Below are 25,412 nucleotides of genomic sequence, written 5' to 3' on the forward strand. Positions count from 1 at the left end.
GAGGTTAGCTTTCTTATGGGCGTGTGAGGAGATGCGGCTCAGTTATTTGGATATTGATTATAAATGCAAACCTTTGAAGGCTGACACCTCTGTTACACATTTGTCTTTGTGGGGGGCTTGAATGGTCCTCACAAAGAGACTGGGCACACTCCCATGATACCAAATCGCTGGGCACCGGGGATTCATCTAGAGCAGTTTCCTCTCCAGAGCATGAATAATGTAAAAAATGCAGGTTACTTCCTATGATGGGATAAAAATATCCTGAACCAGCCGACTGAAACGGATTACAGATTGCCAATCCGAGGTTATTTCTGTTGATTCCTGTCTTTTCCTTCTCTACCTAGCATCCATTCTTCTCCCAAGCTCCAACCCAGTTATCCAAGAAGAAATGAACACATAGGGATATCTGCTATGCTACACTAGGCTGTGCTGCATAAATTATTTCACTTAACCCCTTACAACAATTTGGTAAAATAGGTAGGGTTCTCCCCAGTTTTCTTAGGACAAATGGAAGCTGAGAGTCCTATGTCCAAAGTAATACAGCCAGTTAGTAGGTAAAGTCCTGGGTTCCTAATACTTTACACAAATCTCAAAGAAAAATGTATTTTAGAGTTAGTCTAAGCAAAACATAAGTAATCATAAATTATTGCCTATCAGTGGACACTGCCTTCCGATTGTAACTGAAACCAGAGCGCCAGGGGGCTCAGGTGTAGATACTTCCTCTCTACCTAGAAAACTGCCACACACAAAAAGGAAGTGGTGAAAGGCAGTTGCAGGCAGATCATGGCAAAATCGACCAACTTTCTCAAGTGGTAGGAGTAAAGACGTCATATATATCTGTCCTGAGGAAACAAACTATTGTCTAGACTCTAGAGGTTAGCAGAAACCTGTGGTTTCAAAACCAAGTTGTTTTGCACATCTGGCCCAACAGTTTATACTTAAAAAATATATCCCCCACTCATACAAAATCATCCTATATAAAAAAAGCCTAATATGCAAATTGTCCCTCAACTGGGAGTTCGACTGCTTGCTATGACATACGCTGACCAACAGGGGGCAGCATGGACCATGGTGGGCGTCGGCGACACGGCGCTGGCAACAGGCGGCAGTGGAGGTGCAGCCGGCCCTGATGGGCTCCGACGAGAGTGGGACCACAGCAGGATGGTGGAGCAGGTGAGTGGGCAGCACCAGGCCAAAATGGTTGTGGGCAGGGGCCCAATCGCCCCACTGATCACCCAGAGATGGCAACGAGTGGTGGTGGCAGGGGGCAGTGCTCCTAGGCACTGAGGTGGTGGCATGTGGGTGTCGAGGGAAGGAGGAGGCAGGGAAGGGAGGAGGCAGGGAACCTGATTGGCCCTGATTGTGGGCCAGACCTAGGGACTGCATCTGTGCACTAATTTCGTGCACCAGGCCTCAAGTGTTTACATATAAAGGCATCTCTGTGGTCCACAGTTTGGCCTCTTATGAAGGACTGGACAAGTAGGCCCTTGTAGACCAGTAACAGTTTGGGGATTGGCTCAAATGCATGGATAACACTTTGAGAAGCACTGATACTACTGGTACTTCCCTTTTTGATACAACAGTCTTACTGTGGGTTACTTCTAAGATAAACCTAAGCATTTGATCCTCTACCTATCAATTCATTGCAAATGATTTCTTTCCTCTTTCTCTTCTTGTCTTTTTTTTTTGTAGTTCAAACAATCTGCAGGCCTGCTTAAATTACCACAGTCTTTAATTACAACAGACTTTCTGAAGGAAATAAAAGAGATTGAAGGTCTAGATTTTTATGTTCTTTCCAATGATTGCTGTGTAACTCTGAGGAAGGCTAATTTTTATCCTTTCAGAGATGAAAGTTGCCTCTGACAGCACTAGGGTAGAACCTCAATATTTGCATGTTTCTTCTGATTTTCCCCTTTCCTGGTCCTGTACCCACATTTTTAGAGAAAACACACAGCAGTGGGAAAGGTAGAGAGAACACTTAAGCAGAGCTACCAACTCATGGTAAGCATCTACATTGGTCTCTCTGCAGTCTTCTTGTAGAATTTAAAAGCCATATCAGACACCACCATACCACCCTCTGGACCTTCCCTTTGTCTTCCCTGTTTTGTGGTAACATAATTTTCTATCACAGAGTGATGATACTATTGCAACCTTAAAGGATGCTGTGCTGAATTGTCAGAAACAGTTTGGGGGAAGAGTGTTATTTCTCTTTTGCTTCCTCTCCCCTAAAGGTCTCTCTGTGCACCTCAAACTCACTCTTCACCCCAATCTTCTTTTGAAGGGAAATTAGCCAATGGGAGCGTGAGCCCCCGCTTGACCTCAGTGGCTCACCAGAACCAGAGCCAGGCCCGCCCTCAGTCAAGTTCCGTAAGGATCTTCCACGGGTGCTGAAGCCCCACTTGCACCTGGATCCCCCTTAAGATTTCCCTTGGGAAAAAAAAAATAGGGGAAGTTGAGCAGAGAACAGAAACTACAGAGTCTTCCATCTTCAACTGTTCCTACTGTTCTGATGAGCTGCCTGGGGCTAGAAAGGGAGAAATCTAAGATTATGGCTTTTAAGGCTTTGGGAAGGGATCTTTGGGGATCTCCCAGGAGATCTGAAAGAAGATCTGTAGAAAGCCCTGCAGTTACTAGGAAAGTGCAGATATCAGTGCCTGGCAGACAGTAGGTGCTCAATATGTACATTAAATAATTGAATGTTGGATGAATAAGAGGGCAAAAGGGCAGACGCAGGAGAGATGAGGGTGAAGCAGGGCTGTGTACAAATGACATTCACCTTCCTTTCTTCCTGGGATCTTTTTTAGGGTTGCTTTTGCTTTTGTTTCCATTTGTTCCAGGAGGATCCCCAGACACCACCTCCAAGGTGATGGTTTCATGATCATTTCGCCCTTCCAACCTTAGTGATGGCTAGATTCGGAGTTCTATACCTCCTAGGAGGCTCAAGATAGCAAGCCAGGAGAGTAAGAGAGAGAAAGAGAGAAGGAAAGGGCACGCAGAGAAGTCTGCATTCTTTTCCTTCTATTTTCAGTTGCTGGTGGTTATGGGCAAGTTACTTCCTTCACCCCTTTGTTTTCCGTAACTGTGAATTATAGGTAATATCACTGAGGCACCCCGAGGCTAAATCGATTGATGGTCCCCGTGAACAGGAAAACCAAAATGAAATTGTGAAGTGGGCAAAGTTATCTTTAGGAACTCCCTTCTATTTTAGAACCACTTTAGGTTCCCCAGTGCTCTAATTTCTTCATCCACATCTGCTCTCAAGAAACATTTGATATTCTCAGATAATCTCAGTTTAAAAGATAAACGAATGATGAGACGCAAAGAGTTAGCTCTCTCTTGCTGTGCTTCAATGCTAATATGAGAGCACAGCCTCAAACCAAAGGAATGATAACACCACTAATAAAGCCAGCGCTTACACGGCTCTTTCTATATGCCAGGCACTGTTCCAAGCACTGACCGGTCTCGGCAACACTGAGGTAGAAACCATTTTATCGGTGAGAAAACTGAGACACCGAGAGGCTAAGTGACTTGTGCAAGGTCACACAGCCAATTAATAATAGGTCAAGAAACACCCTGGAACTGTGGCTCTAGAATCCATTCTTGGAACTACCCTGGGAATGAAAGCATAAGGGTGGAAATTTAAGAAGAGCAGTACATCTTGTGGGAAGACTCTCAGCAAAATTCAGATCCATTTTGCAAGTCACTGTGGCATGTGCTCTGCAAGGAATTGACCTCAGGCAACTTAGTCCTTTTCAGTTTCATCTTCCTCATACATAAATTAAGGAGAAATGACTCAAGTACAAGATTATTTCTTATAGCAATGTTGTGTAATAGCAAATGACTGGAAACAACCTAAATGTCTATTGATAGGAGACTGACTAAAATATGATTGCACCTCCATAAAATGGAATATAATGCAGCCACGAAAAGGAGTAAGGTAAATCTCTATATACTACTCGAAAGTGATTTCTAGAATATATTATTACAGAAAAAAACTACAGTGCTTCCCTGGGTACATAGTATACATATTGGAGTAAATAATGGTGATGGGAATATAAAATATATTCCTTTAGGCTTGTATGTGCGTGCATACAGGAAACCTATGGAATTCGTTGCTTCAGGAGCACTGAGTGGATGGGGAACAGAGAAAGGAGGAAGTGAGCCCTATACTAGTTAGGGTCCCAGCAGGAAATACATGGCACGCTCAAAAGGTGTAATGGAAAGGAGTTTAATGAAAGAATGGCTTACAAAGGTGTGGATAGGGCTCAGGTGCCCAACAAAGGACGGTGATGTGCCTGCCTTTGGGCTAGCTGCGCTGGGGAATAATTACAGGCCTAGGCCCTGCGGGACAAGGTAAATGGTTACCTGAACTCAGAGAGAGAGCTCTAGGTATAGAAGGGGCCACTGAACAGAAGCCATAGCCTTCTCTAGATGAGCCCACAGCCAGCAGGGAAGGAGCTGGGGAAATAAATGCCCTGACCACCCCTTCCCCTCCTGTCCCTAGGTCTCTTGCCAGTGCTGCTCCATGAGAGAACCCTGCCAGGAGCCCAAGTTTGAGGGCACTGTCAATGCAGCCTTTGAGATGAGCCTCTCAGAGTACAAGGGGATCTGGAGGGCAGACAGGGAGTATCTACTGAAGAGACTGTAATACCCTTTTTACCTTGTAGATTATAACTATAAGCATAGATAACTTATTTGAAAAGTAGTCAATTTTGTACACGCAATAAAAGAAATTTACAAATGAAACATAAAGGGGGGGGAGGGGGCGGGGAGTTAAAGCAAACAGGTTTCTAAGTCTCTCCCCGTTTCCAAATTCTACTTATTTCTTTGAAGCCTGATTTTCACCAAATCGCATCCATAGCTCCACCTAGTGGCAGAGCGGTGCCTCACTGAGGTCAGAGCACAGTCTCACTCCAGGGGAATCCTGGGACTTTCACTCTCTCTTCATCAAAGTGACTGGAAATTTAGTTAAATTCAACTTTGAACTAAGTAGTTATGATTGTTCCCCATATTGCAAACTGGTAAATAAACTTAGAGGTAAACAGCATGTGATCCAAGACTGTAAATCATCCACGCGTCCTTAATGCAGTGATTCTCAACCCTCCCTGCAAAATACTGTCCCCTGGGGGGTTTCAGGAAGCTCCTACAGGAGAGCCTCATTTAATGGGTCTGAGATGGGACTCAGGCATTATTTACTTATTTATTTACTTACTTACTTATTTACTTACTTTTTATTTATTTATTTATTTATTTATTTATTTATTTATTTATTTATTTATGGTGTGTCTCCCCCCAGACCCCCCACCCCTCAGTCCCGCCCCATGGTTGTAATGCACAGTCAGGGCTGAGTGTCCCGGCTTTCAAGATTCCTTGCTGCCAACTAGGTGTGTTTCCTCACTACTCCTATGTGCTCCCCCCACCCTCCTCGCTTAAGACAAACTAGGTAAGACATTTTCCCACCCTCTGTGTCTTGCCCTTGGCCTCCATCTCAGCTGCGAGTTCTATTCCAGACACCGCTTAAAAGCTGCCTCCTCCAAGAATCCCCCGCCCCTCACTGCCACACAGACGTTTCTTCTTCCATGGAACCCCTGAAGAGTCTCAAAAATAACTTTCATGATCTCTTTTCTTAATTGAAAGTTAATGCAATGCTAGGGTATTTTTTTTAATATCAAATTGACAACAGTCAAAATGTCTGCTCTTTCTGTGAGGAAAATGAGCACTCGCTGTATGATGAGAGTGTAACTTGGTGTAACAGCTTTAAGAACAGTCTGGCAATATGTGTCAAAATGCATTCTGTTTGACCCAGCTGTTCTACTCCTAGGAATTTGTCCTACCCACATAATCACACATATGGACAAAAATGCCTGTAAAAGATATACCCGTTGCAGTATTGTTCATAATATCAAAAGATAGGAAATAACTGAAATGTCTCATTACCAGAGGACTAGTTTAATAAACTATGGTACATCTATAAAATGGAATGCTGGCAAATAAAAAAAAAAAAATACAGTATATCTACAGATGCTGATATAGAACAATTCTAAGATATACTGGTAATAGAAAAAAGATCCAATACAATGTTATAGAATGCTCTCATGTTTTTTTAATAAAAGAATAAATATGTATTAATTTATGTTTGCAAATGCATTCACTGTTTTTGAAAGGATACACAAGCAACTGTTTACAACCGACTCTACAAAAGCAAACTACAAGTGATAGGATCTGGGGTGGCAAAAATAGCAAAGATAAATTTGTAAAATTCCCCATATATTTGAAAATATTGAAACCTACATATGTTTTATAATTAATGTGTCAAAGAAGAAATGATAGTGAAAAATTTTACATACTAAAAACTTAATGATAATAAGAAATACTACCTCACTTAAATGGTCTGAGATGAGATTCAGACCAATAGGATAGTTAAAATGATTCTTTAAGGGAAACTTGTTCATTTAAATGCTTATTTTAGACAAGAAAAAAGGTTGAAAATTAGTGTGCTATGTGTTCAGTTTAAGAAATTAGGGAAAGAACAATAGGAAAAAAACAAGTATAAAAAAGTAGATAATAAAGATAAACACAGAAGTTCATGAAAAAGTAAAGATACAAAAGAGAGAATGCATAAAATTAAAAGTTCTGTTTTATAAATACAGAAATATCTGCAGAGATTGAGCAAAAGAGAGAAAGCACAAATATGCAACATTAGAAGTGAAGGAACATAATAAAAGATAAGGCAAAGTATTTTTAAATGTATCAATTTAGGTCAATCATTTGAACACTTAAATGAAATGGACAAATTCCTTGAAAAGTGTAACTTATTAGAACTTACTCAAAAATAGAGAACCTGAATTGTCCTACAACTACTAAAGAAATGTCATCAAAGTCTTCCCACAAAGAAAATACTAAGCTCAGGTATTTTTACACACTTTTAAGGAAGCGATCAACCCAATCTTTAAAACTATCTCAGAAAGAAAAAAAAAATGAGACTATGATGCAATTCATCCTATATAACCTTTATATCAAAACAAAGCAAGGACAGTACAATAAAGAAATATTATGGCCAATCTCAATTTTAAAAACAGCTATAAAATTCAAATGAAATGCCAATAAAACAAACCCCAGGAGTTTACTTTTAAAAGATAATAGGTCATAAACAAGTTGGATTTATCCAGAAATGCAAGGGTAGTTAAACACTAAAAAATATATAAATGTAATTGACTACATTACAGATTAAAGGGGGGAAAAAACATGATCTTCTCAGAAGATGCTGCAAACCATACTCCGAGAAAGAGAGAGAGAGAGAGAGAGAGAGAGAGAGAGAGAGAGAGAGAGAGAGAGAGAGAGAGGGAAGCAGACCCTTAAATATCAGGAACAAGATAAAGACCCCTTTTACTTCTACTAACTATTATACTAACTATTATGCAGGATTTCCTAACAAGTGCTGTAAGACAAGAAGTAACAGACAACAAAGTGGGGAAAAGAGGTAAAAAGTAAAAGTATTGAAATAGTAAAATGGGTAATGGCATGAATAGCCATTTTGCAGAAGAGAAAATATGAAGACTAGAAATAAATTCTCCATTTTCATTAGCATTATATAAATATTAATTTTAATTATAATATGAAACCATATTATACTCTTCAGATGGGCTAAAATTAAGAAGTATTGCTATAGTAAGTAATTGCAAAGACTTGGATCAAGGAGGACTCTTAAGAAGTTAAATGCTGGTGTGAGTTAAATTGGCACAATCACTCTGAAATGAATTTGACATTATCTTACAAAGTTGAATATGTGGATACCCTATAATGCAGCAATCTGTACTCTTAGGTATACATTGTAGAGGAATTCTTGCATAAGTGCACCAGAAAATACAAACATGGACATTCACAGTGGCATTTTTGTAATAGTAAAAACTGAAACCCTAAAAATCCAACCCAAATGTGTCAATCAGGGTTTGTTTAGAGAAGCAGAACCACTGTGAAAAACAAACACAATAGGGATTTATTGAGGGATTTGGCTGTATGCAGCTATGGGGGCTGGTTATACTGTCTGTGGGAGGCTGGTGTTCTTCTGTCTAGTGCTGGAGTTCAAGCCCCCAGGACAGGCAGTCAGGATGTGACGTCAGGGAAGCAAGGACACACTAGAACCCACAAGGATGGGCTGGAATCTGCATGAGTCTCTCAGCACTTCTAAACTTTGGTGCCATTCATGGAGTGAAACTTAAACACATCTGACCCAAGAGCTGGAAAGGCTGAAGCAGAAGATTGCAAGGAGGTGGAGGAACTGTGGGACTGCACAGACTGCCTCAGTATAAGGAAATATGCCATTCCCTCACTTCCACCTTCTGCATTGGGAGCACAATGCCTGCTGCCTTTTCACTCGAGAAGTCTAAGAGGCCTAGAGCAGTGAAGTGATCTGTAACCTAGGAGTCATTTTAAAGAAAGATACTTATGCATCTGACACTCTTCTCAAGAGAGTCCATGTTGTTATTTTGGATCTGGGTACATGTTATTCCACCTCTCCAAGGGACATTCCTGACCTATGTACTTGTGACTATTGCCTTTGATGATGTCTCATAAGTAGGCTTAGGTAGCTTTGCAATAACAGATCAACTTGTACTTTTATTATCTAAAGGATAATAGATGTGATTTTTGGACTGATTTCCTCCTGAATCAGCTTATATAATAAAGAGGTAATATGCAAATTAACTTCCAGGCCATAATGCCGTCACAAGATGGCAGCATGCATAGCAGGAACGGGGCCAGCTGCTCTGTGCATCTACTGCTGGAGTTCCCTCAGCCCTGCTCGGGGATGGGTCCCGGCTGCTGCTCCGCACAGCTTCCACCAGGGTGACCAGGCTGGCAGGGGAGCAGTTAGGTGGCGATCAGGCTGGCAGGCAGAAGTGGTTAGGGGCAATCAGGCAGGCAGGCCGGCGAGCTGTTAGGAGCCAGCAGTCCCAGATTGTGGGAGGGATGTCCCAGATTGTAGAGGGTGCAGGCTGGGCTGAGGGACACCACCCCCACCCCCTGCACGAATTTCATGCACCGGGCCTCTAGTTATAATATAATCTTATGTAAATTTGGGCATTGTATCCAAATTTTCATTTTATCTAAATGCGAACTGCTTGCTTTGAGCTAAGACCAAGCTCTCAATCTCTAGCCAAATCTAGTATGAAATTATCCATGCTTACTCTATGCCTACTAAGGTAGGGGGAGAAACCACTCTTCAGCAGAACAGAATAAGTAAGTTCCTAACCTTTATTTCTCTATTTTTGGCTACCCAGCCAGGATGAATTTTAAATCCATTACCAAAACAAAGTATTAGTATTAAAATTATTTAAGGGAGAGAATAATAAGTCTTTGTTAATGGATTTATTTTGAGAAATAACAAAGTTCCAGTACTGGGAAAGAGTTTGGCTAATTTCCTCCAGAATATGATAGTAACATGTAACTAGAAGTGACTTTTTCTCCCTCTGTATCTAAAAACCTTGGGCCAAGAGTAATTAATTAGAGCTTAATGCAATTTTGTATTTGATGTTTTGCTGTGGTGTTAGATTTTGAAAAACAAATACTTTAGTTTAAATCAGTTCAGTGAGTGAAAAATCTAGTTTTATAAAATAGCAAATTGAAAGGCAGTGATTTAAATTTGCAATTTTTTCCCCTGCAAAACAGTTTGTCATAAAAATGTTTAAATGGTGACTTCCAATATTGACTTTAAAATATGACTCAGACCAATTTTCAGAAATGTATTTTTTACAAAGTGAGAAGTATTGGCACTTCTTTCATTTCAATTCTTTTTTTGCTACTTTACTTTTACTCTATTTTTAAAGATAGTTTACAACAAAATTCTCCACCACCCACATTTTTATAAACATTGTGCTTATTGGGTTATGCTCTGATATGGTTATCATTCAGAGATGCTTTTTTGTTCTGTTTTATTTATTTACTTATTTATTTTTTCCTTTTTATTGAATTTATTGGAGTGGCATTGTTTAATAAAATTATATAGGTTTTAGGTGTACAATTCTATATCATCTGTATGTTGTAATGTGTGTTCACCATCCCAAGTCAAGTTTTCTTTCATCACCATTTATTCCCCCTATACCTTCTTCTACCTCCCCCACCCTCTTTCCTTATGGTAATCACCATACTGTTGTCTGTATCTGTGAGTTTTTTGTGTGTCTTATTTTGTTTTGCGTTTGCATAATTTCTTCACCTTTTTCAGCCAGCCCTGCAACCCCTGCCCCTTCAGACAGCTGTTCTCTATATGAGTCTATCTTGTTTATTTTGTTCTTTAGATTCCATCTATGAGTGAAATCATATGGTACTTGTCTTTCTCTGACTGGCTTATTTCACTTAGCATAATCCTCTCCAGGTCCATCCATGCTGTCCCAAATAGTAAGACTTCCTTCTCTTTTACAGCTGAGTAGTATTCCATTGTGTAAATATCCCACAGCTTTTTTTTTTTAATCCACTCATCTACTGATGGATACTTGAGCTGCTTCCAAATCCTGGCTACTGTAAATAATGCTGCAATGAACAGAGGGGTACATATATTCTTTCTAATTAGTGTTTTTGGGTTTCTTCAGATATATTCCCAGGACTGGAATCAAATCACTGGGTCATAAGGCATTTCCATTCTTAATCTGTTGAAGTGACTTAAAAGAAAGAGAGGCCCGGCCGACATGGCTCAGTGGTTGAGTGTCCACCTATGAACCAGAAGGTCACAGTTCGATGCCCAGTCAGGGCATATGCCCAAGTTGTGAGCTGGATCCCCAGTGGGGGACGTACAGGAAGCAGTCTATCGATGACTCTCTCTCATTGATGTTTCTGTCTCTCCATCCCTCTCCCTTCCTCTCTGAAATCAATAAAAAAATATTTTTAAAATATTACCTATTTTTTAAAAAAGATAGGTAAATTTCCTCCTGAAAGTGATAATTAAAACTACCAATTAGCTGAACACAAGACAGTTTCACATAGAGACAGTAATAATCTGCTTTGACTTCCTATACTCTTTTGGGTTTAGACTTGAGGGTTTCAGGTGTCTAGATATGTGTTGCTGGGCTGTGGGTACCTGCCACAAATTGGGTTCTCAGGGAAGCTGATTCTGAGGCAGAGATTAGGGAACAGGAGGTTTATTAGGAAGTCCTCTTAGGATCAAACCAGGCCTGGCTAAGGCCAACATTGAAAGAGAGCTGTGTCCTCCGCCCCAGCACAAGGGGGTGATGAATCAAGGGGGATATAAGACCCAGCTTTTCCTTTCTAATCTGTACCAATTCTGAAGGATGTGTGTTCATTTTAATTAAGGCCACATTTTTTAATCAAGGGTCTGTAAGTATTCGTAGCTAAACATTTTTTAAAATTTTGCAATTTGAATTATAATCTTCATTATCAGGAACTGATTTAGAAAAATAGCACATTGTACTGAAATAAACTACATATTTATTATCTTAGAGACCTGAAAAAATAGCATTTTCTGATTTCTGGAAAATAGTATCACCTTTCTCTAAGTTTCCTTTTGTTTGATGTCTTTATGTGGCTTCAAAGGGCTCCCCATGCCCTCTGCACCACTTCCCAAATCTGTTCTTGCTATTAATGTTTAGTAACAAAGAAAAACTTAAACGGGACCCACCCGGCTTTTATATCCTGTACGGCTGAACTGTAATGAAAGTTTGAGTCTTTCCAAAAGTCTGGTCTTTCACACCGTGGAGGAAAAACAGTTTGGGGAAAAAATGCTTTGAACATGTGAACCATGTAATTTCATCTGAACTACGGAATTCCAAAAATACTTGCTTATTGAAAGGGAAGTTACATTTTTGTGTTAGAACTTGCTGTGGAGAAGGATAAGCATTAGTTCTCCCCTCCCTTCCTTTTTCTCATAAACATAAGAATTAAACACTGTCTGAGTAGCTGGGTAGGAAAGTAGTGTGGAGAAGGTAAGCTGGACCCTGAGGTGAGCTTGCCCTAGAACCTACTTTTGTTGGAGATGTATCTACTCTGCTATTGAGCCCCACTCAGCTGGAGACAGTTCCCTCCCCCTGAGAATAATTCAGGGGTCTGGCCATGTCTTTAAGACTAGCTGGACAGAGTCCCAGAGATTTCATCAGTTCTGCTCACTGGTGCCAGCGCACACACCGTACCAGTGGCAAGACTGGAACTTTTGGGTCTCTGCTGGGCAGCCTGGTCAAACAGTACATTTTTTTTCCCTTTTTTTAGTTAATCCTCACCCAGGATATTTTTCCATTATTTATTTTTTTATGTTGTAGAGAGTAGAAGGGAGGGGGAAAAACAGAGAGAGAAACATCGATGCAAGAAAGACACATAGATTGGTTGCCTCCTGCACACACCCTGACCAGGGCCGGGATGGAGCCTGCATCCGAGGTAGGTACCCTTGACTGAAGCGAACCTGGGACCCTTCAGTCTGTGGGCCAACGCTCTATCCACGGAAGCCAAATGGCTAGGGCAAGCAGAATGTTTTAAGGTTCTGTTTGGTTTTAGGTCTCTGTAAGGTCATCAGGTATTAGTAATAATATCAATAACTTGAATTTGAAGGAATGTGTACTATGTGCCAGTTGCAAACAATACTGGATACTTTTACATGAATTACATTATTCAATCCCCACAACAATCCTTTGTGGAAATTGAAGCTTGGAGAAGAACCCAGATTTTGAAAACAATCAGTCTGACTCCAGAACCTTTCTTCACCCCTATTCTGTGAGCCCTGGCTTTTGATAATGGGTCTTAGTGTTCCAGATTGAAATCTCAGACACCCATGGAGCAGGTGCCGTTGGGGCCCTGCCCATGTCTCCTTGGGGCTTTACCAGCAGCCAGCAGCGGCAGCACCTTGCAATGGCGTTCTCTAGTGGCTAGAGGTCCAACTGTGAGTGTGGAGGCTGGGTGTGTGGAGACTTAATGCCTCCCAGAGCAGCCCTTAACTAATAATTGATTAGAGTTGGTGTACAGGGGTGGGCAAATGTAGGTTTACCATTGTAACGTGAATAAATAATACTATAATTAATAAATAATAATACAAAAATAAGCTGTTTCATGTTCTCAGGACTGAAAACCTACGTTTGCCCACCCCTGTATAAATCTCCAGTTCCCTCAATTCTCAGACAGAATAACTAAGAGACATGGGTTCTACACTGATTCCCAGCATTCCCCAGAGGGACTGAGCACCTGTTATCCATAGTGCCAACATGCTTGAAAACACTGCCTTTACTGGCCGTCCTCCCTCCCTTCTATTACATCCCTGAGGGCATTTCCTGAGGTCACCACCAAAATAAACTATTTGTTGGTGTATTCTTGTCTCAAGGTCGACTTCTTGGGGAACTAAAATGAAGACAAAGATTAAAGGAAAGATGGGTCTTTAAAGGAGGAGCACCCAGGTGGAGGAGGTGCTACGCTGCTGGAAGGGAGAGCCTGGGGTTGCATCTATGGGACGCAGCCTCTCATAGATGGGCCCCTGTTCTCGAAGGTGAGGTGTCTTGGTGAGACAGGAGAGGAAGGTTTTGGAGGATAATTGAATTTTGACCCACTGAGTGTTTCTTTGACAGCTCGGTTGAGTGGAGCTTTTATCAGAAGTTCTCTTTTGCTCCATTCTTTATTTATGTTTGTCCAACATTTAATAAGAAATAAGACACCCCACCGTGGCTCAGTGGTTGAACGTCAACCTATGAACCAGTGGGGTCATAGTTCCATTCCTGGTCAGGGCACATGTTGACTTGATCCCCTGTAGGGGGCGTGCAGGAGGCAGCCGATTAATGATTCTCGTCATTGATGTTTCTATCTCTCCCTCTCCCTTCCTCTCTGAAATCAATAAAAATATATTAAAAAAAAAAAAAGAAACCAGGAAATACAACCATTAGTAATGAGTGCCAACATGTTCTCAATAGAGCACTGAGGAAGTAATAATCAGTAAATGAAAGACAAGTGCACAGTGTCTAATTCCGGAGGACTTATAACTTACCTCCATAGTCTGAACATAATAATGTATGTGCCGTGTAACTGAAACTGAATTGAGCTTGTTTGCCAAGTTTCTTACACTTAAAGGATAGTTTCTCAACTTGTGACTCCATGGTCTTTTTTTATTAACTGGACTTCCAGTGGTGACAAATGTATTTTCAGGGACTAAAATGGGCTTTGGGAAACTCTTGCTTTGTTTGATTGTGTATAGTTAGTTAGTGAGAAAGTAAGTTTGTGAGGTTAATGGCATCGTAAAGTATTAACACACTTGCATTCACACATTTTAATTCCTTGGCTGTCTTTGAATAAATATATTCAAATACGTACCTGCATTAAGTTTTGCCTGAAACTAGACATTTTAAAAATGTATTATATGGCCTGAATAAGTTTGTTTTAAAACTTTTGCTTGGGGGTATTGTTCTGAGTGCTTTCATGATTAACAAAGAAATGTCCTGTAGATAAGATGATAAAACCTTAAGTAGATGTTTCTTCTAGCCACAAGAGGGAACTGTATGAGCAGTAGTAGGATATTTCGAGATAATTTTCAGAGGATCGCAGCACACATTCTGCATTCCTTGAGTCTTGAAGCATCCCAGTGTGCTTGCCACATTTCAGTCAAACAGTATTTCCACCAGAGATCTGGTTGGGTTACAGAGCTGAATAATACCTTACTGCTTTTTAAAATTTTTGTATGCTTTATTGTTTCAAGTATTACACATGTCTCCTTTTTCCCCCCATCAACCCCTCCCTGGCCACTCTCACCCTCCAGTACATGCTCCCCCTGCCCGCCCCACCCCCCCGCCTCCCCCCCGGGGCCGTGTCCATTGGTAATGCTTATATACATACATACAAGTTCTTTGGCTGATCTCTTATCACCACCCCCCTCCCCTGCTTTCCCTCTCCGTACTGCTTTTTAATAGGTAAACTGATTTTTATCTGCTTGACCATGAAGAACACGGACTTAACAACAAAGTATACACAGGCAATGGACAACTTCCTTTTGTAATCCACACACCCCCTTATATAAACCCATCTGTTTGCTCCAGACTGGTCAAGGTAAAATCATGGAAGGACCTCTTACCATCCCTGTCAATTTTCTTGTCCTTTCTACAGAGGAATCCTAAGACAGCCTCTGGAAACAATGTGCTTGCTTGGGATTGGGGAAGGGTAGATTGAGGGGAGGAGTGGGGATACTATGTTCCATTCCTCAGGGTCCTGCAGAAGCTTTTCCTCTGATGGGAAGCAACAGGCAAGGCAGCACGGGGCAAGAACACAATCAAGTTCTCGAGATCTTGGAAGGAAAGTAACAGCCTGCAGTGCATCACATGGGTGTTTTTAGGGAGTGACTTGGGTAGGGAGAGATTCTTCATTTGGTGAATCACATATTGTATGAAGGATAATGTTAAAATACTATCCAATGTGCTTAGAGGTTAATTCCTTGATTCATTTATAACCTTCAACATCATACATGGGTGATATGTTTCTACTGCTTATTTTCAAGAATCTACATGACCTTGTCCATACATTGTTATTTTCATTTTTAAAAATATATTTTTATTTATTTATTTTAGAGAGGGAGAGGGGGAGAGAGATAGAAACATCAATGATGAGATAGAACCACTGATTGGCTGCCTCCCGTACCGCGCCCCCCCCCCCACCCCCACCCCACTGGGGATCAGCCCACAACTCGGCCAGGTGCCCTTGACTGGAATCAAACCCGGGACCCTTAAGTCCGAAGGCTAATGCTCTATCCACGAGCCAAACGAGTTAGAGCTATTATTTCATTTTTGCTTAAGACACAAAGAATGTTATTCTCCAGGTGAATGTGGAAATCTTGATTTCATTCATTAATTTTTCTGCATGAAAGTTTGGGTAAGAAAAAAGTTCTTAAGAATTAAGAAAAGGTAGTTAAGAAACCAGAAGTATTGTGTATATTTAGTTAGTGGGAAAGTAAGTTTATGAAAAGAGGCAGCATAGTGAAGTTTTTTAAGTGGTGAGGTTCTAGGTTCAAGTGTTGACCACCACTTCCTAACTCTGTAAACCCTGAGCCTCTCTAAGCCTCACTTTCTTCATTTGTAGAAATAGGGATAATAATAACTACCTCGTATGATTGTCTAGAGGGTAAATATTAAGTCAAGTGCTTAAAGTAGTAGCTAGCACATAGATGCTGATGATTTGTGTAACAGCACCAATCATCAGGAAGTTCTTAATGGCTAATCCAAAACATACTGCTAAGGGCATGGATTTACTCTGAGCTCTTGGTTTCCAGCATTAAAAAAAAAAAGAAAAAGAAAAATATGAAAAGATGAGTATTATCACCGTCTTCACTTTACAGATGAGGAACAGTTAGGAGTAGCTTTGAGGGCTAGTAGGGCCACATGAAGGTGATCTGCATGGACCAGAAAGCCCATCAGCATGGGCTCAATCATGATGTTGCTATTGAATGACCTAAGATCCCTTCAAACATTTGATCTCATCAGGTCTCTATAGCAGGGTTGTTCTATCCTTCAGATAGCTCTTTTATCAGGAAATCAGGAAAATTCAGAATTGCTGGAGGAGGAATCATGCCCACATTTCTTAGAAATCTAGTGGACTTTCTAACTTGTTTACATGCTGGTGGGAGAATTGGGAGATTTAGTAAAAAGATTCTAGCCTGAATATAAAGACAGCACTGAGAGGGGGTACTTTAGTTTATTTAATCTTAATCAACTCTTATGGACCTTATTAATATGCATGAGAAATCATCAGGGTATTTGTTTAAAATGCTAATTCTTGGGGCCATACCATCAAGAAATTTTGATTAAGGAAGCCTGGGACTTGGCTAAGGAATCTGCATTTTAAATGTACAGCCAGGTAATTCTGATGTAGGCGATGAGTGGACCACACTTTGGGAAAACTAATCTCCTTAATTAACATCATTTTTAAAAATAGCACTTATTATTTTCTGATTATAAAATTAAAAATTAGAAAATGCTAAGAATGGCCCTGGCCCATGTGGCTCAGATGGTTGAGCATTGTCCCACACACCAAGAAGTCACTGGTTTGATTCCCCGTCAGGGCACATGCCCATGTTGCAGGCTCCATCCCCAGTAGGCAGCCGGTTAATGTTTCCCTCGCACTGGTGTTTCTCCCTCTCTCTCCCTCTCCCTTCCTCTCTCTATTAGGAAAAGGGGTTTTGGGGGGGGGAATCAATAAAAATATATATAAAAAAGAAAATGCTAAGAATAAAAAATTTTAAAACCATTCAATAATTATACTTTTTAGCTATGACTATAGTAAATATATTGCTGGCTATCCCTCTAATCTTTTTAAAAAAAATATGCAGTCACTTTTCCATATATCTTTTCAGGTACTCATAATCAAGTTTATTGAGTATTCAATTTGATAGATATGTACTTTTATATTAATCCTTTAGTGGTTTTATAAATTATTTCTATGTTTGAAATACATATAAATTCATGCTATGAAATTCACTTATATTTCTGTTGGGTCTGGAAATTGGACTATATAATATTTAAGGTCCATTCTAAGAGGTCATACTTGTAAGATTCTTGCAATCCTTTCAGCATAAGAATTAACTATGTTCATAATTGATGGTAATATAAAATTACATAATCCAAAACTTAAACTCAAAGTTTTGCCCTTGAACTTTATCTTTTGGTGTACACCTGCTGATGAGACATAGCATTTCTTCAAAAATGATATACAGCATGGACACAGACAATAGGATTGTGAAGGCCTGGGGTGAGGGCAAAGGCGAGCTAGAAGAGGTAAAGGGGGCAAAAACGGTACATTCGTAATACTTTCAACAATAAAGATTTTTTAAAGTTATACAAATGACCAACTATGTGAAAAAATGTTCAGCATCACTACTAATCACAGTTACGCAAATCAAAACCAAAACAGATATGCTCTTACATCCATCTAGATGGCTAATATTTAAAAAAACAAAACAAAACAAAAAAAAAAAAACACCAGCAAATAACACGTGTTGGTGAGGATATGGAGAAATTGGAACCTTTGTGAGCTACTGGTAAGATTATAAAATGGTGCAACTTCTATAGAGAACAGTATGGAGGTTCCTAAAAAAATTAAAAATAGAACTACCATATAATCCAGCAATCCCACTTCTGGGTATTTACCCAAAAAGAATTGGAAGCAGGAACTTGAATAGTTATTTGTACAGCAATGTTCATAGCAGCTTCATTCACAATAGCCAAAATGTAGAAGCTACCCAAGTAGCCACCACTGGATGAATGAATAATCAAATGTCGTATATATACTAAGTGAGAAAGCCAGTCACAAAAAAGACAAATACTGTATGGTTCCACTTATCTGAGGCACCTGAAGTAGTCAAATTCACAGAAACAGAAAGTAGAATGGTGGTTATCAGGGCCTGAGGGGAGAGGGAAAAGAGAAGTTATTGTTTAATGTATACAGAGTTTCAGTTTTGCAAGAAAAAAAGTTCTTATGATCTGTTTCACAACAATGTGGATATATACTTATGCTATTGAACTGTACATTTTAAAATGGCTGAGGTGGTAAATTTTGTTTTGTGTTTACCACATTAGAAGAATATACATTGTAAAAAAAAGATAATAAAAAGAACAATGTTGCCCTTTTATAATATTTGGATAGTGCAATGAATATGAATTTTGGTCCAAATTAATGAAGGCATATATGTCTAAATAGAGAGGGAGAAGGACGAGGAGGAGGTGGAGGAGGAGGAAGTAGAGGTAGAGAAGGAGAAAGAAGAGAGAAAGATCTGATTAGAATTGTGGTGAACTTTTTACTGCTTCACATTGTAAGGTTAAGCGTTTTTTCTTTCCAACTCCTCTTGCTATTTTAATAAAGAATGCACAGGTATAGCATTTTTTTATACTGGAAACTCATTGAGACATAGTCAAACAGAACAATTGTTATTGTTGGCTGCTAATTTGAATGGAATCAGGTCTGTTTCCAACGATGTTTTAATATCTAAAAAGACTGAAGTTAAGAGAAAGAATCGTGATGCTTTTCCCATTTTGCTTGATTAGGAACAAGGTGCTTCTTCGCTTTATTTTCCATTGAGGCTTATTAATAAGAAGCCATCCTGCCTTTATGGTTAATTACAAGTTTTCAAGTTATAGTTAACACTTTACTGTAAGGAGGATTGTGGACAAGGTAGACTGGTTCGTCACAAATGACCAGAGTTACTAAGATGTTCTTTTTAATTTAAAGGTTTACACTTTCTATTATTGAAAATTTCAACCATATAGAAAAGGAGCATGAATAACACACTAAATTCCCAAGAACCCATCACTTAGCTTCAAAAATTATCAACTCATAGACAAGCTTGTTTCATATATATTTCCAACTTCTGCACTCACCCCGATTATTTTGAAGCAAAACACAGACATCATATCATTTAAGCTGAAATATTCATTACCAATCTTCAGAAGGGGAAAAATGATAATCAAGAATCCAGCATAGTCACATATGAACTATTTCTGTTAAAATAAATCATATACATATGAAGAACAGGGACATTTTCAGTGGTCAGTTAACATATATGATAGTGTGGTACACACACACACACACACACACACACACACACACACAGTCTAACGCAGAAGCAAATACATCAGATGCACATAATGAAAGTATAAGTTTGAATATTAAAAGCATATTGAAAAGTCATACACTAAAGCAACATCATCGTCAGTAAATATTATCATCAGCTCTTACGGAGGTCACCAAAGACTGGGAGTAGTGTGCTCAGAACCACGTTCTGGTTCCAGTCCTATGCTGTCATCAGAAGTCTGTGACTGTGTGAAGTACACAGGGCTTACTTTCAGTCTTGTGACTTGGTGCCTTTTCTCCAAAGCCTCTCCTCACCAGTCTTGGGACTGTGCCTGAAATGCCACATTACAACATCACTCCCAATGGTTTGCCAGCACTGCTGGGCCGACTGAGAGCAGGACAATTGGGACATTTTCAGTCATGAGCAATTTAACTCTGTTTTACGTAACTTTTTTTTCTCATTGCAGAAGTCGTGACTTCATTACAGACAATTTGGAAAATACAAAAAAGAACATCACAAACACCTGCAATCAGTGGTAAGCACCAATATTATAGAGCATTTTCTTCCCTTTTTTTTCCTAAGCACTTTGTGTGTGTGTGTGTGTGAACATGGGATATTTTACATACTGTCTTTAATCTGCTTTCATTACTTCAGAGTATATAGTGAAATACTTCTATATAGTTAAATATTCTTTCCCAAGATAATTTTTTATTCTTACAAAATATTCCATTGTAAGGAAGGACTATAATTAATGTCTTTTGGGAAACATTTAGATTATTTCCTTTTAGCTACACCTTTGTGGGGTACACTGTTAAAGCTAAAGCTCTGTACATATCAGTATTTATTTCCTTAGAAAATAATCATAGGCAAAAAATAATTGGGGCTAAGGGTATGCATATTTTTAAGATCTCTCTTTTTTTCTTTAGATGTAATGCTAACTGCCCTTTAGAAAAATTGCACCAAATTATATTCTCACCAAGAGTTTATAAATGTACATGTTCCTGTGTACCCTTACCAACATTATTTCTTCTTTTTTTTCTCCCCACTTATTTTTGATTTCAGAGAGGAAGGGAGAGGGAGAGAGATATAGAAACACCAATGATGAGAGATAACCATTGATCGGCTGCCTCATGCCCCCTATTAGGGATCAGGCCAAAACCTGGGCATGTACCCTGAGCTGGAATCCAACTGCAATCTCCTGATTCATAGATTGGTGCTCAATCACTGAGCCACACCAGCTGGGCCCAAAATTATTTCTTGTAATAAAAAAAACCAAACCTGTTAGTTTATGAAAACATGCACGTATTAATTTTCTTTTATCCATTTAGTCTTAGTTCAGAATAGAGTTTAATAAGTTTGACTAGAGTGTGATAGTGATGGGGTAGGGGAAGGAAGAGAAGCAAGATCCAGGATATGGGAACTGCTAATGTATTTTATAAAAGAACACTAGTGTCTCGGTGCATGGATTCATGCACATTGAAAGGAAATTAGAAGAAATATTTTAATATCGCTATTCGCCCTTTCTCTACAGTAAAAATGTCAACCAAATTCACAATTGACAATGACAGATGGAAACACATGTGTGTGATTGGCACCAGTGAGAGCTTTATATGTATCGTGCATGCTCGAGTCAACTTAGCCTTTTATAAATATAGAATAAATGTGCTTAATTAGACCTGCTTTCTGATTTAGCTAAACTTTTTCCAGTCCAGTGAAGCACCCCAACTTCTCTTTCAGGTAATTGTCAGCAACACAGCAGTAAATATCAACACGAAGCAGATTATTATTGTAGATCACCCAGGGAGAATAAAGGGTAAAATATTTAACTGTAGCAGTGTTTGACTATATTCTGCACAGTGAGAAAACCTGAAGTCATTTTCAAGTTCCACCATTTCTTACTTCTTTCCAGTCGGGTCAAGTTTCTAAACTTTCTAAATCTCCATTTTCCGGCTAATGAAAAGAAAATAGGATTCCACCAAGTCTCCTATCTACCTACTCCAGGACTTCTGTGACGATCAAATGAGATGAGGCATGTGAAAATGCTTCACAAACATTTGGTTAAAGTGTAAAATGTTTACACCTGGGTATAAAGCAAGTCATTTTCCTGGGCTGAAGAAACTCCAAGGAGGCTAGTCACTAGGGAGAGGAAGCTGGGCATTGCTATGTGACATCACTACCCAGCGCCCACAGCCACCGTTTCTGGGCTGGGCTGTGGGCTGCATTTTGTGCCATGGGTTCTTGGCAGCATTGGCTGCGATTTGGCAGGATGTCGCTCCAGGGTGGTGGCAGGGGCCTGTGTCCCACTTGGGGAAGCCGAGTGTTGGTTTGTCAGCGCCAGGTCCATGGTGCCGTTTCCTTTTAAATGGCCAGTGCGCATCATGGCAGGTTCTGTGTTGAGTGTCTGCCCCCTGGTGGTCAGTATGCATCATAGCTACTGGTCAGACAGACACTTAGCCTTTCATATATATAGATTGGAATGATACTTAAAAGTTGAAAAATACAGTCCATAAAGTTTCCATCACAATGGGGGAACTTTTTTTTTTAAATATATTTTATTGATTTTTTTACAGAGTGGAAGGGAGAGGGATAGAGAGTTAGAAACATCAGTGAGAGAGAAACATCGATCAGCTGCCTCCTGCACACTCCCCACTGGGAATGTGCCCGCAACCAAGGTACATGCCCTTGATCGGAATCGAACTTGGGACCCTTGAGTCCGCAGGCCGATGCTCTATCCACTGAGCCAAACTGGTTAGGGCACAATGGGGGAACTTTTTTTTTTTTTTTTTTAATATATTTTATTGATTTTTTACAGAGAGGAAGGGAGAGAGATAGAGAGTTAGAAACATCGATCAGCTGCCTTCTGCACATCTCCTACTGGGGATATGCCCGCAACCCAGGTACATGCCCTTGACCGGAATCGAACCTGGGACCTTTCAGTCCGCAGGCCGACGCCCTATCCACTGAGCCAAACCGGTTTCGGCGGGGGAACTCTTAAGTAAAGGGTTGTGAAGAGTCAGATATTTTACTCACACCCCTCCCCCCCCCAACCCTCCACCCCCTCAGGGAGAAAGATCCAGAGAATCTCCCCCTCTCCCTCTCACTGAAAGAAGCAATGACCACAAGTCAGTTCAATCCAGTCTAAAAATCACCAGGTCTGTAGAAGGAAGACAAGTTCTTTTCCACTCCTGTGACCTGAGGCTCTTCTAGAACTATGACCCTGTTTCCTCATTAAGAAATTGAGGGTGACATCACACCTATCTTGAAGATTTACTGTGGAACTAAATCAAGTCATACATTTGAAAATATTTTGTAAACCTTAACTGTTACAAAGGAGTGTGGCAGATGAATTAAATGCTAAAGTCATCAAAACAAGTGAAGTTAAAACTGACTGCAATAAGTTACTCAGAAGTTCCTTGAACTGCAGGAGTGCAGAAAGATGCTCACACTTAGGAGTCTGAGAACAAAGACCCTCTGACCAAGAGCTGAGACAGATACAGTCTCAGTAAAATTGCCAGTGGAATTGCTGCAGTGTAACTTATGTTCATGTCCCCCCTCTTTCTGCCAAGTGCATAAATGAATCTGAGTAAGTTAGAAGAAAGTATGATGCAACTGTTATTCTACAATTTTATATTGGCAAAGTCGAGAAACCTCTCTGGGCTTCTTTATTTGCCTAATGGTGTAGTTCAGCTGGATCAGGGTTTCATCCAATTATTTCATTTGACAATTATTTTCATTGTTTACTATTCTTACTATACTCCAGGCTGCTGTGCTGGCTTGGGGGGATGGGAGGACCACCAGGAAGGAGACACAGTCTCGCAGTCTGACCACAAGAGGCGGGCGAGTGGTGAAACAGTTTCAACTTTGATTTGAGGAATCTGGTTCTTTGATCATGTTCTGAGGAATGCGGCGAATGTTTAGGAGAATTATGTAAAGTTACATATTTTGTTATGAATACTAGCTACAATGCTACCTTTGATATGGATTAAGTTACTGACGTTTTTTGTTGTTTATGTTACCACTTTTTTTATTCGAGTTAACCTGTTTTCAACCTGGGCTAACTCAAGTGTTTTTAATTGAAAAGTAATATACACATATGGAAAAATTCAAAATGTACTAAAAAGGCAAACAATGAGAAACAAGTCTTTTATTCTAGACCCCCCTCCTCCCACTCCACACTCTATCCCCCACTCGTGCTATCCTCCTATTCACAGGTAATCGGTGAGTCTAAAATGCTTTAAAACAGTGGTTCTCAACCTTGGCTGCACATTCGAATCACCTGGGAACCTTTTTAAAATCCTGATTTCTGGGCCTCATCCGCCGGAAATTCTGTTTCTTTGTTTGGGGCCCCAGAAATCAGGATTTTAAAAAGATTCTCAGGTGATTCGAATGTGCAGCCAAGGTTGAGAACCACTGCTTTAAAAGAAACAGGTGAGGTGATCCCTGTGGTCCGGAAGTTAAAACACTGAACTGCATAATGTCTAAAGTCCCTTCCAGCTCTAAAACGAAAGCCAAGTCTTCTCGGGTACATGCCCCAGACAGCCTCGCCTTGTCTCACATTATGCGTGGTAAAAGGACAGATGAATGCAAACTGAACTAAAAAATATATACTAGATTCAGAACTCCGGAAGGACAGAGGACAGGACTCCCGGCACTTGCGTCGTCGGTTATTTACGGATTGAATCAAGGCTCCCTCTAGGAGGCTGTCAACTCCACGAGGGCAGGAACCTCCCCACCAATTTTCACCGCAGCCCCTAGCACACAAGGAGGGACCTCGGGGCCCAGGACCCAGCAGCCCGGCACTGAAGTCGCGGCCAGGAACCCGGCGTGGGAACGCAGGAAGGGATGGTCACGTGACCCGTCTCCCTCCTCCCCTTCTTCTGTTTCCCCCCCCCCCCCGCCCCCGTCCACAGGGGAAGCCTGATTGGGCTGGGCTGGGCCGGGGGCGGGGCGTGGACCGCAGGCCCAGACGTCTCCCCGTAGGGTCCCGCCTGGCTCTGCCGGACTTGCCTCCGAGCCCCACGTGACCGCCCCGCCCTCCCCGCCTGGCCTGCGCGCGGCGGCTGGGGAGCCGGAGGTGCAGGCGGGCAGGAGAGGGCAAAACCGCTGGCGTCCGCACGCCGCGCGGAGGCCGCACGAGATGATGAGGGCGGAGCTTCCGGGGCGGAGGAGGGGCAGGGAGAGGCCGCCAGTGCGCGCGCGCGGCCGCCTTCCCACGCGGCGCGGGGTGCTGACGCCCGCGCGGTCCGAGGACGGGGCGGGGCCGGGGCGGGCCCCCACGCTCCTCCGCCCCTCCGAGTCCCGACTCGCCCTCCCCCACAGTGGGCCCCATCAGCGCGGAGGTGCCCTCTGAGCTTGGCATCGCGGTGGCCCGGCCCGGCCCGCGGGCAGATGCCCCGAGCCCCAGGCGGCGGTGCGGGAGGCGGGCGTCCGGCCCCGGGCCGCTGAGTGGGACGGACGGACGGGGCTGGGGGCCGCCGGGCGCCGCGGCGTCGGCGGCTCCGCGCGGACCATGTATTTCCTGAGCGGCTGGCCCAAGAGGCTGCTCTGCCCGGTGGGCAGCCCGGCCGAGGCGCCCGTCCACGTCCAGTCCGACCCGCAGAGGACTCTCCTCGCCGTGCTGGCCGCGGCCCGCCTCAGCATCTGGTACAGCCGCGTGAGTAGAGCCGCCGCCGCCTCCCGCTCCCTCCCCGCGCCCCGGTGCCGCCCAGCCCTCAACTTCCACCCGAGTCCGGGACCCCGACCCCTGGGCTGGGCCGTCCCCCTCCTCGGACCCGGGTCCGGGCAAGTCCTGCGACGGGGGCTCCGGGGTGGATGCAGCCGCCGCCGCCGCTGCTGCTGAAAATCCCGGTGCCACCGCGTTGGACCGACCGCCCTGCACCGGGCAGACCCC

At 41.7% G+C, this 25,412-nt stretch overlaps 1 protein-coding gene and 1 long non-coding RNA gene across 9 annotated transcripts in view; both read left to right on the forward strand.

Annotated features, from left to right (window-relative positions):
• Positions 1–264: 264 nt before the first annotated feature.
• Positions 265–21,293, forward strand: LOC118667521. The gene is made up of 3 exons (XR_004971302.1): positions 265–1,173; positions 19,989–20,057; positions 21,260–21,293. It is a non-coding gene; the product is annotated as an uncharacterized LOC118667521 (long non-coding RNA).
• A 3,519-nt stretch (positions 21,294–24,812) lies between these two features.
• The window catches only part of RIC1 (RIC1 homolog, RAB6A GEF complex partner 1), a 120,582-nt gene continuing 119,982 nt past the window's right edge, over positions 24,813–25,412 (forward strand). For 5 of the 8 annotated variants that reach the window (XR_004971303.1, XM_036331079.1, XM_036331083.1 and 2 more), the window contains exon 1: positions 24,815–25,175. Coding sequence is in view for 7 of the 8 variants with exons in the window: in XM_036331079.1 (XP_036186972.1) it covers positions 25,032–25,175 (144 nt within the window). In the remaining variant the exon portion in view is untranslated. Of the gene's footprint in view, positions 25,176–25,412 lie in introns of all 8 variants that reach the window. The other 3 variants (XM_036331080.1, XM_036331086.1, XM_036331081.1) reach the window with 2 other exon arrangements.

The sequence above is a fragment of the Myotis myotis genome, unplaced genomic scaffold (genome assembly GCF_014108235.1).
Source record: "Myotis myotis isolate mMyoMyo1 unplaced genomic scaffold, mMyoMyo1.p scaffold_m19_p_12, whole genome shotgun sequence".
Classification (NCBI taxonomy): Eukaryota; Metazoa; Chordata; class Mammalia; order Chiroptera; family Vespertilionidae; genus Myotis; species Myotis myotis.